The 15314-nt window shown below is 36.9% G+C and overlaps 1 protein-coding gene across 1 annotated transcript; it reads right to left on the bottom strand.

The window, feature by feature from the left end:
- Window positions 1-1216: 1216 nt before the first annotated feature.
- dhx58 (DEXH (Asp-Glu-X-His) box polypeptide 58) lies at window positions 1217-14286 on the bottom strand. Its single transcript, XM_055152952.1, has 12 exons — window positions 14143-14286; window positions 11176-11353; window positions 10661-10865; window positions 9166-9356; window positions 8397-8510; window positions 6845-6977; window positions 6182-6361; window positions 5227-5477; window positions 4692-5003; window positions 4069-4259; window positions 3157-3256; window positions 1217-2788 (listed from the first exon to the last, which is right to left on the bottom strand). The coding sequence occupies exons 2-12, from the start codon at window positions 11350-11352 to the stop codon at window positions 2603-2605; spliced, it is 2040 nt and encodes a 679-aa protein (XP_055008927.1). The 5' UTR covers window position 11353; window positions 14143-14286; the 3' UTR covers window positions 1217-2602.
- Window positions 14287-15314: the final 1028 nt, after the last annotated feature.

Raw genomic sequence — 15314 nt, 5'->3', positions numbered from 1 at the left:
ATGTTTCACTTTAAAAGGTCCTATATTATACAAAATTGATTCTTATAAGATTTAAGCCATGTTATAATGTTGTTTACTCATCGAAAACATACCCAGGTTTGTGTTTTGTTTCATTCACACATGTTTGAGTCATCCTGCATTATTGGGCTGTCTGCAACCCCGAAGCTCAAAATGTTCTGTTCCACCTTGTGATGTCATGAAGAGGTAGTTTTCAAGTTACCCTTCGACCTTTAGTTAAGTAGAGATCAACGACACCAGGTCTGAAATGATCTAAATGATTCTAGTGAAGGTGTATAGAGTTTAAAACCACAGTGGAGCACTTCCTGTGTTACAACATGACATCACAAGGTGGAACAGAGTGTTTTCAGTTTGAGAGAAGAACTCAAATATGCAGGACTTGTGCGTTTAACATGTGAATGAAACAAAATACAACTCCAGGTACGTTTTTGATGAGGAAACAACATTGTAAGATTGAAGATTGAAAATAGCGTAATACGGACCTTTTAAATGTAAACAATAACCTGCTCGTGGTACCTCGCACAGTTTCTTAAAGCAATGCTAATTTCATATACTAAAAGTTTCCATTTGCAGTTTTCCCATTGTCAGAAAGTGCAAGTGCATACAAGTTTAGATAGTGGTTATGTCGCATCTTTAACAGTAATTTATTGACGGTAAGTGCATATGACAGGTTTTGACGATTCTCTCATTTCTATTGGTAATATATATATATATAAATATATATTATAATATAATAAATAAATTATATATATAAATATAGTTATTAATTAATATATATAATACTCATATATATAATAATAATTTATCAGATACTTTATGCATGCATGTAACATTTCGGGTAGAGGGTCCGCCACCTGATTGTCTTCATGGAGATGGTAGTACTAAGTCTGGAATGTTTCAGAGTGTGGCATTAAACTTTTCCATCTGCCATTTTCAGTTATGGTGTTTTTATTGCTCAATGCACACCTACAGTAGAGAGTGCTATATATATATTAGGATATAGAATTAATAATATATAATAGTAATATATAAATAGATTTAATTATATATATAATAATATATATATAATATATATATATAATAATATATTAATATGTATATAAAATAATTATACTAATATATATATAATATATATATATATATATATATATATATATATATATATATATATAAATTATTTTTTTTTAAAACTAAACTAAACTAAACTAAAAAATAACAGTGCATTAAGAGGGCCCCAAACTCAAATTCGCCTACGGCTCCCAAATTGCTAACTCCACCACTGGTCTGCCGGCCAGCCTTTCCACAGATGTGGCCAGTACATCTTGGTCTGGTGACATCTCCTGCTTGTTTCCATGGAGATAGTGAAGTTTAAGGAGACCCTCCACCCATAAAGTTACATAGTGCACCTTTAAACATAATTTCAACAAAATAAAGGTGTTTTATTATTATTAATAATAATATTTTATTATTTTTATTTGTCAAATAATAATTTCCACATACATTAGAGGAGTTTTGGCCCAGAGTGACACATGGTTGCTTGGTAACAGTTACGTAATTTCCTAGCATCATAATGTCATAATTTTCAACCAGGAAGTAAAATTTGAACCATAAATAAAAAATGCCAAACTGGGGAAAAAAAAGGGAAATGTTTTGTAAATAAAATATAATAATCTTAAAGGTGCACTGTGGAACTTTATAAGTGTAAGGTCTAGAGGATCCACCACCTGGTTACCCTATGAAGATGTTGTTGCTTTGTCTGGAATGTCCCGATATGGCATTAAAAGTATCCATCTTGCATTTACGCAATAAGATGTTTTGTTATTGACCTAAAAACGTCCATTCTTACTGTGAGTGGGCTCGCCTCTCCATAGATCTGACATGTAACTTGACCCTGTGTTGTCACCCGCTGTCTCCATAGAGATACTTTGGAAGATTGCAGGTAACATCTCCACGGAGAGAAGCAGGTGAGAGATCAGAAAAGTTACACAGTGCACCTTTTAATTGTGTTTTAGTAAAATGAGCATTTCCACCTGTCAAAGGCGTTATGTCAGTGAGTTATGTCAGCTAAAGTGACGTGTGCGGTAGAGTTTTTGTAGTACTCGGTTGACTCACATCATGTAACAATATTTTTGGAGGAATATGTATAATAATATAAGTTTTCTTGACCAAGTTTACGGTGAAAATCTATAACTACAGAGTCTCATTCATTTGTAAACAAAGCTAACTGTTCACACAATCAAATCTGTAGTAAACTGCAATGTTGTAATTACATAAGTATTAAATCTAAAGTTAAATAAATTTAATTTCATCAACAAGTCTTTGTAAACAATGCAGTTACAAAGTTCATAAGCCTCTGCCCAGCTTTTCAAATGGCTGTTGTTGTTTTTTTTGATGATAAAGAAGTGGTATTATATAGTGGAATTGTAAAGTCACTACAAACTCATATTTTCTTGTACATGTTCTCTGGAAATTCTAAATTGTTCTTATAGATACTTAAAACCGTTTAAAAAAAAGCTGCATGATCGTTGGCTGCAGTTACATGCACACTAAAATTACTTAACCAATTTTTGGAGCCAGTACTCCTTCAGTCGAGCATTTCGGGGTAATGCTCCTGGCAGTATGTGCTGAAGTCAAAGTCACCCACAGGAAATGGCACATCCTTCCACTTCTTCACTGTCTTCTGTTCCACAGGAGTCCGGAGAGCGAAGCTGGAGATCTTCAGGGTTCCCAAAATGGCAAACTTCTTGTACTTCATCTCAAACCCCCAGTCCTTAAACAGACACATTCACAGTTGTGAAACGCTCTTAAAAACTCATTGTGCCTTAATTTTAAAAGCTAAAACAGTGAGCCTAAAGTTGTCTGTGTGCAGGCCTCTACTCCACACAAAAACTGATGAACCCACTGATCAAATCACTTCTCAAAATTTTTCTGTTTAATAATTCATTTTTTGTATGTATATGTGTGCCTGTGTGTTACTGTGAAGCACTTTGGGTGTCTTGAAAAGTTCTTTATAAAAGGTAGGTATTATTTATTATTATTATTATTAATTAATATTATTACTTATAATTTGTGTTATTGTTATTATTTATTGAATAATGTTTAATGTTTTATTATTATTAATACTATAGCCAGCAGTACCTTGTTGCAGTTGCCATTGTTGCAGATAATTTTACAGCCAGGCTCCCAGTCTTCGAATTCTCTTGGTAAAACTATCTGTCCTCCCACTTTGTACTCTCTTCTATAAAGAGAAAAAAGCACATGTAGCATGTTGTAATATTGAAAGTGCATATGACAGAGTGGTCTCCTTTCAGACTTCTTTTTCCTTAAATTTAACATATTTAAGATTGATTTTCATAAAAATCTTGCCTTAAATTACACAACCATTATCAAATGAAGCTTTAAACTACCAGAAAAAGTCATCCTTGCACATAAACTGTCCCTGTATTTTGGATGGAATTTTGTGTTCATAACATAGGCAGAGGCTTTTCATTTAAAACTACATTTTTCTTCTCAAATTCTTTTCCGCAAACTCCACTTAACTCTAACTGTAATGTAAAACTATAATAAATATTAAACACAGATACCACCAATCAAAGAAAAAACTCTGGGAAAAAAAGAAAACCTGTCATATACACTTTAAAGGAACCATATTATTCTATTTTTTTTTATCTGTTATGTTGTTTCCTCATCAAAAACTGAAGGTAAAAGGTAGCTGTTACCTTGAAAACTACCGCTTCATGACATCACGAGGTGGAACAGAGCATTTTGAGCTTTGAACATGTAAGATTAAGAATGAAGCATTACTCAAACAAGTGTGAATGAAACAAACCACAACTCAAGGTGTGTTTTTGAGGAGGTAACAACATTATAACGTAGCTTAAAGCTCACAGTTTTGTTAAGACTCTTAACAGCTGTAAGACTATGAGAGCCTTTACTGTATATTCACTACAAATCCCACCAGATGAGTTACAACTGACAACAACTAATAATTAGAAAAACCTGAAAAGCTGACATGTGCACTTAAAATACTATCTTTAAGTGTGATCTTACTTGAACTCTGGGTTGATGTTGACGTAGTGGGCCCCCTCCACCAGTCTGAGGTCGCTCCCTTGGGCCACAGTTTTCAGACAGCTACGGCAGATCAGCTGCACCTCAGAAGCAGAGAAGCGGTTCCTCTTTGCAAAGTTCTTCTGTTCGGCCAATCTCTGACGGAGCAACTCCTCCCTTTGTAGTTGGAATATCTGCAAAAACAATTACACGTTACAGTGGGTATTTTTTATTAAATCATTAAGGGCACTATTTTCTCATCTATGTTATAAAGTTGTTTCCTCATCACAAACATACCCGGAGTTTTGTTTCATTCACACATGTTTAACACACAAACCCTGCATAATTAGGCTGAGGACTAATCTACTCACCTACTTGTTTCTATGAATATGCAATAATTCTGCCTGCCTTACATTTATGAAATTACAAGTGGTTTTATAGCTCAAAAATACCTAGAAAAACAGACATTTTGAGTTGAGACTTGTAACTTGGTTTGGTTTGGTCTCCATGAAGATAAAAAGGTTTACAGTGAAACATTCCAGACAAAGCAGTAACATCTCCATGGAGAAAAGCATCTGACGGACCCTTCACAAGATACACAATACACTTTCAAATGGTGTTCTTACTTTATCTCTGAACTGGCGTTCATCCATCTCCTGCACTTTGGCCACGGCCTTCTTGGTCAGTTCCTCCAGGTGTTCGTTGATCATTTCTCTTCGTAGTTCCCGCCCCCCTCTCTGAGCCACCACGGAGTACACGCTGTCCTGAGCCCGGGCCCGCCCACTCGCCTGCAGCTGGGCGATGTCATTGGTCAGCAGCCCGTAGCGCACCACCACATTGCATTCTGGGATATCGAGGCCTTCTTCTGCGACGGTGGTGGAGATGAGGAGGTTGAGCCTGTTACCACGGAATTCACGGATGGTGTCTTTTTGTGCATTCTGCAAAACAAATATTAAATTATTATTCAATTCAAATTCGAAGTTTCCTCCTATGGGTTTATACTGCGAACACATAACATAATCAAATAAATGCACTTTACATATATTTAACGCCATACTGTGGAACATTCTAGGTAAAACAATATCAACAATAATACTCCCATTGTAGTGGACCCCCACTTGGGAAGTTACATAGTGCACCTTTACTGTAAAGAGGCAGTACCTGTGTCATGTGACTGATGCCGTTCCCAGCTCCGATCAGTGGAGCTGCTTTGATGCCCGCTCTCTGCAGGACTTCATTCCCCATAATCCAGTCATACAGACAGTGGACACTTTTTCTGGTCTTTGTGAAGAGAATCCCTTTCGACTTCTTATCCGCCCCAAACTGGTTCAGAAGAGTGCTCTCCAGTTTGCCCATTTTTGGATTCTCACAGCTGAGATCTTGGGCCAGGAGCTTCAGCTCCACCTCATTCTCTGCGGAAAGCAAATATTCATATTTTACATCAACATTCCCCAGGAGGCTGAAGCTAGAGGCACTGCTCAAGATCTTTTTTTTTTTTTAAACACAAAATATAGAACTGGTTTACAGTGGTTCTAAGTTATTCCTCACCTTTATGAGGGATTTACATAACCAGAATGGAGTTTTGCCATTACGATAAGCTATTAACAATTAGCATGCTAACCACACACTTCCTGATTTTCTGATAATACAAAGTTTTGTAATTAGATGTAGGTAGTGCCCAGCAGCCTTACTGGAACTCAAGAGCTGCTTATACAGTATATCTGTACTGACATACAGACTGAGATACTGTATTTTGTTCTGTGCAAGGAATAAAATCGGTTCAATTTGTAACTTTTCTGGTGGAAGGTCTCCATGGAGATGTGATAGCTTTGCCTGAAAAGTTCCACAATATGGCATTAAATGTATCTATTTCAGCAGAGACAAACAGGTGACGCCACCAGGCCAAGTTACACATCAAGTCTGTGAAGAAGAGGCAAGAATTCCACAATAACAATACAGGTTTTGGAGCAATAAGCGCCTGTAAAGAAATAAATGCTATGCTTAATGCCAGACTGTGGGACATTCCAGTTATAACCCCTCTAAAGAGACAAGTAGTTGGTAGACCTTCCACTAGAAAAGTTATATAGTTCACCTTTAAGTATGATGGATCATTTACCTTCAAACAGTCCGACCAAAAACATGTCCGTGGCGTCCATGGTGGGCCTGTTGTTATAGAAACTTTTGAGGGAGTTGTAGGCGTCGATCATCCTCAGAGTGTCGCTGATGAGCAGAGCGTCGTTGTACTCTCTCAGATGCAGGGCACACTGGGCGATCACACGGTTGCTCTCGCTCACGCCTGAAATTATATTAACGGGGGCATATTCTGTAAAATCAACTGAAGAAGCTTTTAAAGTTGATTCATGTACTTCTGAGTAATCCTGTATTATCCTGCACTCAGAGCCGTTTTCACCTACCCCTATCTCTGCCAAATTATTCATAAAATTAAGGCGCTGTACCTGATTTTTTTTCTGTATAAAAAAATGTGCAAAGCAGAACTACTTAAATTTAAACAGTTTCCAGTGGTCCAAAATTACTCCTCATGTACCTTACACAATCCGAACAGCCTAAATTATTCACCACAATGAGTTTATAAGATCCTTTTACAACTCTCAGAGCCCTGTGCATAGTCATCTAGCATGTTAACCATACACTTCCTGATTATCGGACAATTTAAACACTTTAGATAGATAGATGAATGCTTTATTTATCTGATATAGACATAATCTGCTTATGCAATACATCTGGACTGGGGCGAGACAAATTTTGGATATGTTCTCACCTCTTTGTTCGAGAAGGACCACATCTTGTTCATACTCCTGTGTCCCGCACTCCCTCAGCTTGACGTCCCGGGGCAGGTTCATATACTCATGGATCTGAAGCATCATCCACTTTATGTGATCTCCAAAAGGGTCCTGGGCGAAGCAGACAGACAGTTACACACACTGTTGATACTTTGTAGCTGACGTCATAAACATTCCCAGGGGATATGATGCTAACTGAAGGCTTTGCTCTGTCTGAAGCTCTGTTACTCAAGACTTTAATCTGAGCTTCGTTTTAACACAAAAACCTGATTTAAGATAGTTGAAACTACAACAGGTGAGATGATTTGTGCTGTTAAAAAGTCCCTCTCAAATAACATTACAGTCACAAGCTCGCTAGTATCAGCCAACAGGTTTTCAGTTACCATATTTTTCGGACTATAAGTCACACTTTTTTCATGGTTTGGATGGTCCTTTGACTTCGAGGGGGCGCTCTAGGCTTGTGTGCCAGTATCCGCTACTTCTTTTACTTCTGTACCCACTGTCACATGGCTCTACTGCGCATGTCTCTTGCAGAAAGAGTCTGTCCTGTCTGTATACATTTATTTTACTTCCATGACAATCGAAACCATCCTGTTGGGATTCAGAAAGGCCAGAATAATTCTAACTGGAACTGATGCTGAGTTTGACAACAGCTACACAGAAGAGGAAGAGGGGCGTTCCGTTTACCTCCGGAGGTCACGAAATTTCTCAGAAGTGACACCGAGGATGAAGAATTCAATGATTTGGAGTGAGATGGAGTGTTTGATAAACTTGTTCTGTTCTGTTGTTTATGTTATAGTTTATCTGAAGAACTGTTCACATGTGAGGTTAACAGTCTGTTGTTCTCTGTTCTATTGTTATTACTATAACTTGCTTTTCAAGATGAAATGTTGGCTCGTGATTTTATAAAATAAATTTGCCCCAAAAAGTGTGACTTATAGTCTGGTGAGACTTATGTTTTTTTCTTCTTCATTCTGCATTTTTTGGCTGGTGCAACTTACAGTTCAAAAAATATGGTCATTCTCACATTTTTGCTGAAAATCAAACTCCTAAACAGGACCATGAACGTTCAGATTGATCACAGGCTCCTGAAAATGTGCTGCTTTAAATCCATTCTGTATTTTTTTCTTGAGTTTTCAGACCATCTTAAAACCTTTTTGCTAATGTGTGCATTGTGTTGCCATGGTAACTGTTGAACATTCCACCATAAACATACATGGAGAACACCCCCAGCATGATGTCACAGCAAACCATCAATACATTATTTAGTAGGCAATCTACAATGAGTCATAGATGTTACTAATTCAACCCTCTACAGCTAAAATCTTCTCTTACAAAAAGTTCCTCAACAATGCAAACAAGATACATGAGAATAAAATAAAAATATCGTTCCAGCTGTCATTCATTACACAATACAAGAATTACTGCGGCAGGTCTATGATCATACAACCAATCACGTAAAAAAGCAGAACTGACTAACTGTATTTAGATTGGAAACTATTTGAGATTAATAAATGACAGAAGTTGTACCATTGGTTTCCTTTCTGTTATGTCATACTCTTTGCGCGGCCGGGGCACTTTCTTCTGCAGATCTTGGCGGTAGTTCTGAGTTGAGACAATCGCTGAATCCATGTTAGCACAGATCTAAAAGAGAAAACACAGATATTTTCAGAACGGATACCATGGCAATGTACAAAACAAAATTATTATTATGCACAGAGGTGAGGGATACATCATGAATAAGAAAATATAATAAACATTTGCACGATCGCCACCTCAACTTAACTAAAACTAGACCAGAATTACATCGGGACTAAAACAGTGGTTTAGATTAAAGGTGCATTGCGTAACTTTTCTGTGGGAGAGTACACTACTTTCTGCTTTCATCCTTTGTTTGGAATGTTACACAGACTGGCATTAAACATTTCTATTTTGTATTTACTTTATTGCTTGTAAAACATGAGCAGGGTTGTCTATCCAAATCTGACCTGCAGGTGGCACCATCTTGGAGTTAGATAAGATTAATGCAATACTGTGGAATATTCTAAGCATCTCCATGGAGACTAAGCAGGTTGCCAGAGCCTCAACCAGAAAAGTTACATGAACCTTTATGAAAACTAACTCAAAAAGCAGCAACAAATTATAATAAAATAGAATAATGAATAAACTTGCAGTGTAATTTTTCGAGCAGAGATATTTGTATTTGAACCATATTTTCAGGCACATTTCTGCTAACCACTCTGCCACTACTCCACTCCTAACATTTAGTGATTTCAAATATAAACAGTAGAAATCTGACCGTGAGGACGTGCTCCACCGCGCCCTCCAGGACCTTCTTGCCTCCGGTTCCTGGAGACGCAGTGAGGCCCAGGACCTGAGGCAGAGGACCCTGGTTCTTCAGCTTCTTCTCCACGTAACAGCGCATGATCTTACTGTACACTGTGTCCTTGTGGGTGTGGTGGCACTCGTCAATGATCAGCAGTGTGATGTCTACAATTACAAATTGAACAAAATCTACTTTCAGTAACACTTCATAATTACTACACATAATTAGCCTTAATAAAGCATGTGTTCTCTGTCTAGTTTGAGACTTAAACTCCTTGGTTTGTCATCACTTCTCTACGTTTTGCATATTGGTATGTAAATATCTTATATGCAAATGAAATCCTTTTTTACTATCCTTCACACAACTCCTGTATTTTGGAATGGGCAGTACTTCATTTAACAAATAATCATCTTCAATAATCCACTGTGTTAGTCCAAGTTTAGGGAAAGTAATAAAAATAGTAGAAAATGGAGTAAGAAAGCTTTCAGAAATATTTGTGTGCATAGGATAGAAAACCATGTATATTTGAGAAATCAGTGTATATTTGGCTGTAGTTGAGCATGTTGTGTGTATTTTATCCATCAGAATATGAACTGAAATGAATACGAATTCACAGATGTGACTTTACTGTCCTGTCCGGGTTCGGTTCTGGTTCCGTATGCAGTGCAAAAGTCCAGAATCTCAATCGATGTTTCTTCTGCTCAATAAATAAAGCCTGTGACGTGATGATGTATTTTTGACAGTCGAGTCACTTCTGTGAATTCGGGTTTGTACTCAAGAAAGCGTAATCGTAACTTTTCATTTCGTGATCATAATTCTTGAACTGTAATTCTTCAGTTGGTATTCTGATGGATAAAATACACACAGTACATTTATGTACGACTGGACTCATTTGAGACTTTACAAATATTTATTTTATGTTCAACTACAGCCAAATACGCACAAATAGATTTCTATCCTATGCACACAAATATTTCTGAAAGATTTCTTACTCTATAGTAGAACTTCAATGCTGCTAGGGCAAACAGAAACTGCCGCCTCCTCCTCCTCCTCCTCCTCATTCTCCCCTTTAGTCCACCAGGCTAAACTTGTTTGTGTTTAGTCCCACTAAGCAGTAGCCAGACAGTAATACTGTTTGTTCAAACCACAGCTGCCCTGGGCCAGAGTGACAGAAGTGAGGCCGCCAATCTGCACCTACTGCCCCTGCGACCACCAACACTCACACACACACACCACATTCAACTCCACATTGCCAATGTTGGTGAAGTGTCTTGCCTAAGGACACAACAACAGTTTTTGCCACTGGCGCTCCACTATGGCACCTGGTCCTGCCACTACTTGAATCTCCCACCCAAGTACTGACGAGGCCCAGTCCTGCCACTAGCAGTAGTAACAGCAGTACATATAGAAGTAATAAAAGTATTGGTAAATGAACATTGACTTCATCCCCCCACTTCCTCCCACTCACCTGACAGCTCCACGTGTCTGTCCTCCTCTTCGTTGATCATGGCGTTGTAGAGGATCTGAGCCGTGCAGACCACCACATCAGCCGTACGGAAAACTTTACCAAAAAAGTCCTTCTCCTCCGAGTCCCCAGTGACCGGCAGCACCTGGTACACAGGCTCCAGGTACTTGGAGAACTCATTCTTGTAGTGCTGGTCCACCAGGTGAACCTACAACACATATACACACATTATTATTATTATTATTATAGTACAGGCGAGGTGGGGAGAAGTACAAGTATAGAGAAATACAGATGCTAAAAGAACGTATTAAACTACTACTAATACTATTCTTGCTGTTCCTACTTGTGTTGGTACGGTAGGGTCATTATGCAAACTAATAATACTAAAAATAAATAAATAGTGCCAGTATTCTATGGCACTACTACTACTAACTACTAACTGTCACCACCTACCACTACTACCTACGTTATAGTGTATAAGCCAAAAATAATTGTGTTATATTGTTAAATATTCTCACCATGTTGACGAGTACGACCACCTTGGCCCTGGGTTTTGTCTCCAGGTGTCTTTTGGCCACATACACCGCTGCCCTGGTTTTTCCTCCTCCCGTCGGTAACCAAATAATGATGTTTTCTCCAAGAAGAGCCCTCTGCGCCACCTCCTCCTGGTACGAGTACAACTGCAGGTCCTCCATTCTAAAAAAAAAAATAAAAATAAAATAAAACTATGCTTAAAGGGCCCATATTACGCTATTTTCCGATTTATGTTATGTTTCCTCTTCACAAACATACCTGGAGTTGTGTTTTGTTTCTTTCGCACATGTTTAACACACAAATGCAGCACACAAAGACTTCACAATTTGGAACAGACCATTTTGAGCTTTAGAGATGTAGACAGACAAATAACTAATAGTGTGTGAATTAAACAAAACACAATTCCAGGTATGTTTTTGAGGAGGACACTACATTAGAAAAGGGCTTAAAGCTCACAAGATTCAGTTCCGTGTAGTATATACCCTTTAAAATAGGTTAATTCACATATAAAGGTACCACACATATTTGTCTTGTGAATACAAAACAGAATTGCACCAGGACAAAACCAAAATAAGGAATTCAAAAACATATATAGACATATCAGTAAGACCAGGTGGTAATATAAAAGAAAGTACTATGATTTAAAGTTGAAAATATCATATTATAAGAGCAAGTCTTTTTTATTATCATTGTGGTATCGAAATCAGAATTGAGTAATACTATTCAGTTTAATATCAAAATAGAGTTGTAGAATTGTGTATTATGATAACACTGAAAGCTACTAACACTTTAATATTATGATTAAACAAACATTTTTATATACAAATGTTTTATTATCATTTACTTTTGGAGCATTATATGTCTTAAGTCCAGCTGCAGGAAGCTCAGAGTGTCTCAATTGCAACAATAAGGTTGATGATTCTACTCCAGCTTCTGTTGCATACTGCTGTGTCATCACACCCCCCACTTTGTGACGCCCCACCTTCCACTGTCTGCTCAACAGAATTATTTAGTAGTAGTATTATTATATTACAATTCAGTGCAGCATAATCTGTCTAACTCACAAAAGCAAATCTACAATTACAACCAAAGCCACTTACACACTCCTTAAAGATTGTGAAGAGATGCAACTTATGTTTCTTATACTGAAATGTATTATTTTTTACATTTATATATATATATTTTTTTTTTCTTTTTTGCAGTGTCATAATGAGAATATGTCTTAAAAACCATTGTCAGAAGCTCAGGGTGTTTTTGCCCACAAACACAAAGGCTGACAGTTCTATCCCAGCTACCATTACTTACCATTCTATCCTTTGGCAAGACACTTTACTCACCTTGCATCCAGTGTGTTCTTAATAGTAATATATCTTTACTACACCTATATCAGTATACATAGTGGCATTTATACATTAAAACCAAATTAAGACTTTAAAACACAAGTGTCCCAATTGCAACCAGAACTACTAAAGTACACTTTGAGATTTCTTTTTGAAGTTAATAGTATAATAATAGTTAATCCATTCTCATAATTTTTGTAGTGTCAAATAAAAATGTTTTTGCCCACAAACATCAAGGTTGACAGTTCTATCCCAGCTACCATTACCTACTATTGTGTTCTTTGGCAAGACACCTTACCCACCTTGCATCCAGTGTCTTCTTAATAGCATTAAAGCTTCACTGTACTTATACTAGTATGTAATGTGTAATTCATACATAAATTAAAACTAATTAAGACTGTAGCATAGATTGTATCTGGGAGACTTGTAATTACTTATAGTATATACATTTAAAATTTTATATCATGATTTTATATAGAAAAGCACTATACACATATACTCTTTTAATTTATTTATTTTGCAATGTCATAATAAGAAAAACTGTTTTGCTGTTGAGCATTTGCCCACAAACAAACTTGACATTTCTATCCCAGCTACCATTATCTACCATTGTGTCCTTTGGCAAGACACCTTACTCCCCATGCGTCCAGTTTCTTCTTCTATATGAATGTCACTTTACTATATTTATACTAGTACACAATGTTAAGTTAAATCTAAATCATTACAACATATATATGTGCTTTTACATGTTTTATATACAGAAGAAATATAGCTCACCCATTCTCCTATTTGTGTTTAATTATTATTTCACCTTGTATCCAGTGTGTTCTTAATATTAATGTAACTTTGCTATATTTATACTGGTATACAAAGTTAAAAGTAAATTACGACTATAATCACAAGTCTGTGTCCTTAACTTTACCATTGTTGGTATGCTGATGTTATACTACCACGTTATAACAGTCAAACTTTGTCTGCACTTGTAAATAGTTTATAGAGTTTAATTAAAAATGTCTGAAAAATGCAATAGATAGCTCATTGTGTTAGATTAGAAGAGTGGGGGTGGGATTAAATAAACTTTCTTCCCACTCTTTTTTGGGCAAAAACTTTTTTTTTTTTGTGTGGTTATTGTCATTTCTATTATGATTTCACTTATGTTATATGTTCCATTGTATAAGAATGTAAATCTTTACCTGCACAAAATAAATACATAAAATAAAAAGTCCCAATTATAGCCAATGCTTCTTATATTTACACTTTCAGACGTTTTATATAGAAATAAAATATAGCTAACCCATTCTCCTATTTTTATTTATTATTATTTTTTTTCAGTGTCATAAGAGTGCGTTTTGCTGAAGCGCATTTGCCCACAAGCACCACCTTCCATTGTGTCCTTTGGCAAGACACTTTACGTTTTTTGAATTTCTTAACAGTAATTAATAGTAAATAGTCTCTTTACTAGCAGATATCTGTACTAGTATACAAAGTAGCACTCAATCCAACCTAGCAAAAAAAGAAAAACCTCTATAATTTCCTGCTTGGAGATAAGATCTAAATTACACCCACATTAGGGTAACAAAGTCCAAAATAACACAACATTTGCTCGCTCACCTTGTTTCGATAGCTGTCTGAAGCGAAAAAGACCACGACTTTCCCTCTTCTGCCTGTCCCAGAGTCAGGGGGCAGGTTTTATACGATCAGCTGAATCATGAAGGCTCGCTTTTGGGAAAACGAAAGTACACGCCTCAACTGTGACAAGGAGGGGCCCCAGTGGAGGAGGTGGGACTGTGAGGGACGACAGGAGTGCACAATCTGAAGTGACAAGCAAAAGCACAGCACACGCAAGGGAGACAAGCAGGAAAGGAGCAGTATTCAGAGCATAGTTAAAAGTGCACGGTGTAACTTCTTGGTTGAGGGTCCGTCACCTGCTTGTTTCTATGGATACGCCATCGCTCAGCCTGGAATGTTCCACAGTATGACATTAAACAGCTCTACCTTACATTTATTCAAACACAGGTGGTCTTATAGCTCAAAAATACCTAGAAAAACAGGCATTCTGACTGTAACTGGGGTCACCTCTCCACTGATCTGACCTGTAACTTGGTCTGTTTTGGTCTCCATACTGTGAAACATTCCAGACAAAACAATAACATCGCCATAGATAAAAGCATTTGATGGGGCTCCACCAGAAAAAATAAACTGTATACTGCCAAACTGTGTACTCATTTATACTTTTACAGTACATTTTGAAATAACTATTTTTCAGAATTACAGTTTAACCACTCAAAATGTTGTGTAGTTTAAAATGGAGATGTAGAGCAGGTTTTGTTTCTCAATCAATCCGTCCACATTGTATTGGAGTGGTATTTTCTTAAAAAGTTGTCAGAAATATAGATTAGAGCAATATTAATCTTGATGTGAACATTAAACTTAAGCAACAAATGAATGCTTTAAACACCCTATATTGTGCAAAAATGGACTCTTGTGAGCTTTAAGACATGTTAGAAGGCTGTTACCTCTTCAAAAACATGCCTGGAGTTGTTTTGTTTCAACAATCCTTAATCATTAGTCATTAATCTGTTAACATCTCCTAAGCTCAAAATGCTCTGATACGTCAGATAAAGAAAAAAAGAGGTACAGCGCTTCACTGGGTCATAAAAAAATAAAAATTAGCAGTCCAAGTGCTCTACGAGGGTTAAAACAGTAGTCTTTAAACGGAAAATGAAATGGTCTTCGTCATCTTGCTGGTTGAAATGCGTTGGCGTCCCTTCATGAAATAAAGA

The sequence above is a fragment of the Boleophthalmus pectinirostris genome, unplaced genomic scaffold (genome assembly GCF_026225935.1).
Source record: "Boleophthalmus pectinirostris isolate CB_2022bp ecotype Guang Dong unplaced genomic scaffold, ASM2622593v1 HiC_scaffold_17, whole genome shotgun sequence".
Lineage (NCBI taxonomy): Eukaryota > Metazoa > Chordata > Actinopteri > Gobiiformes > Gobiidae > Boleophthalmus > Boleophthalmus pectinirostris.
Note: the sequence above shows the minus strand (reverse complement) of the source record. Positions and strands in the feature narration are given on the sequence as shown.

Coding starts and splice junctions, on each gene's coding strand:
- dhx58 (XM_055152952.1), bottom strand. CDS start 11,352: ATGGAGGACCTGCAGTTGTACTCGTACCAGGAGGAGGTGGCGCAGAGG. Junction 9,357..10,660: donor CAGACACGTGGAGCTGTCAG/GTGAGTGGGAGG, acceptor TTGTAATTGTAG/ACATCACACTGCTGATCATT. Junction 2,789..3,156: donor ACAATGGCAACTGCAACAAG/GTACTGCTGGCT, acceptor TGTCTGTTTAAG/GACTGGGGGTTTGAGATGAA.